Source organism: Poromitra crassiceps (assembly GCF_964638095.1).
Source record: "Poromitra crassiceps genome assembly, chromosome: 1".
NCBI classification, from domain to species: Eukaryota; Metazoa; Chordata; class Actinopteri; order Beryciformes; family Melamphaidae; genus Poromitra; species Poromitra crassiceps.
Genome location: NC_139623.1, coordinates 98997870 through 98999912, shown reverse-complemented (window position 1 = coordinate 98999912; position 2043 = coordinate 98997870). Strand labels below are relative to the sequence as shown.

Genomic DNA, 2043 nt, shown 5'->3' with positions numbered 1-2043 from the left:
AAATCTTCCGAGCTGTAAGGTATGGTAGCAAATCTGGAACATTTTAGCTACTACTGGTAATTAAAACATTTAACTTAACTTGGGTCATAGGCTGTTTCAGATGAAGATACTCAAGGCTCATACATTTAAATTAATGAACAAGCTGTAAATGCATTACTTTCTTCTTACAAACCCTTTGACAGAGTGCTGATTTGTCTGTGAGAATGAAGGCCAGTCACAAAAATCTGCTTTTTCCCTGCACGGTGCTGTCTCTCATGTAAGTATAACCATCAAATGTGTTGTGGCTATAAAGATGATTATGGTAGCCTACATAATGGGTGTTGTGCATGGGGCTAGCAACCCCATGCTGTAAAAACCCACTTGCTATAGAAGCCGTCTGTCATAACGTCCTCAAACCTTGCCTGCAAATCTCTGGAAGACAGCCTACGGTTCCTCAGTGCTGTAAGGGTGATGGACCGGTCTTCGTGGAGCGTTGTCATTTTGGGACGCCCACTTTGTGGTCTGTCTTTGACATCACCGGTTTCACGGACCTTGGCCTTGAGTTTGGAGATGCTACCAGGGCAACAATAGAATCAATACCAACAGGCGAATACACTGTTTGACATTGGCAGGGAAATTTAGCACATTTCACTTGCGACCTACCCACATAAACAGCTGTGCTGCGCATCCCACAAATGCATGATCCATACACATGGGGCCTCATTGTAAAGGGAAATGAACAGGCTTTCTAATGAGATAAGATGCAATGCTGAGGGTACAGTAACAACAGAGATATGATTGACCAAACACACATTAACATTTTTTATGGGTTTAGATGTGTGTTACAACTTGGTGGTATATGAGTTAGCCTCCTTATCTTTAAATCTCTATCTCTCTAGGATTTTGTGCCATGGAAAGGACCTTTTCTTCAACGACAATGCAAACCTTGTACTCCCAGCATCCTACAACATCCCCTGGATGGCGCGCATTGAGGACTATCGTATTCTCTCTCTCCTCACCATCCCGGGCACCCACAACAGCATGGCCCTCCACGGAGGCCCGGAGGCCGAATGCCAGGTGTTGTCCCTGAAGGATCAGCTGAGGGTGGGCGTGCGTTACCTGGACCTCAAAGTGTTTGCTCTGGGCAACACCATGTACGTGATGCACGGGGTGATGTACCAGCACAGCACTTTCAAGGAGGTCCTGGACACCGTGCGAGCCTTCCTGTCAGAGTTTAAGACCGAGGCCGTTATCATCCAAGTCAAACCACTCCTGTCCTTTGAAAAAGAGAGTGTCAATCAAATGGTGCAGAGTCTGATTGGCAATGACAAGCATGTTTGGGTGAGCTCTGGAATGCCCAACATGGGTCAGGTCAGGGGCAAAATAGTCTTTGTACAGAAAAGCACCTTCACACTAGGAATCCCTCTCATAGATACAGAGAGTAAAGATGGCAATAAGGTTGAACACATTAAAGATAAAGACAATGCCATAATTAAACACTTGAACCAAGCACTTGAATCTTATGGAGGGGATAATATTGTTCTCACCTACTCTAGCGGGACTGGCTTGGGTACATTCTGGGGCATGTTTCTAACTCCGAAAAGGGTGGCTGAAAAGGTCAACCCATGGCTCAATAAGTACTTGACACAGTTTTACCTTAGTCACACCAAACCATGCTTTGGTGTCGTTGTCATGGACTTTCCTGGTATTGACCTCATTCAAACTCTTATCGGTTTAAATTGCTGATAAAGCTTTGGTGTGTATCAAGTGTTTGTGAGGGTTTGAATCTGATGCACAACTATGCAATCATTCCTCTGTCATCTCTATTACGGTACTCTCCACTCTATACTGTCTAATAAACAAAAAATCCTTTCAATGTAATCCAAAATGTATTGTCCTTGTCCACAGTTTACTATGATGTTTTAGAAACGCCTTAAAAGTAATTTAAAAGTATAGATATCCTCACTCTCCTTTCTATGCCATCTAATAAAGTAACATGTCTTGAAAATAATCATGAAAAGAGGAGAATCTTCATTGACAGTAATAAGTCTGTTGACATTTTTA

The 2043-nt window shown here is 43.1% G+C and overlaps 1 protein-coding gene across 1 annotated transcript; it reads left to right on the top strand.

Annotated features, from left to right (window-relative positions):
• Window positions 1–203: 203 nt before the first annotated feature.
• On the top strand, window positions 204–1725 carry LOC310772286 (1-phosphatidylinositol phosphodiesterase-like; the record flags this gene model as incomplete). Its single annotated transcript, XM_083632049.1, has 2 exons — window positions 204–256; window positions 879–1725. The coding sequence occupies 2 exons, from the start codon at window positions 204–206 to the stop codon at window positions 1723–1725; spliced, it is 900 nt and encodes a 299-aa protein (XP_083488175.1).
• Window positions 1726–2043: the final 318 nt, after the last annotated feature.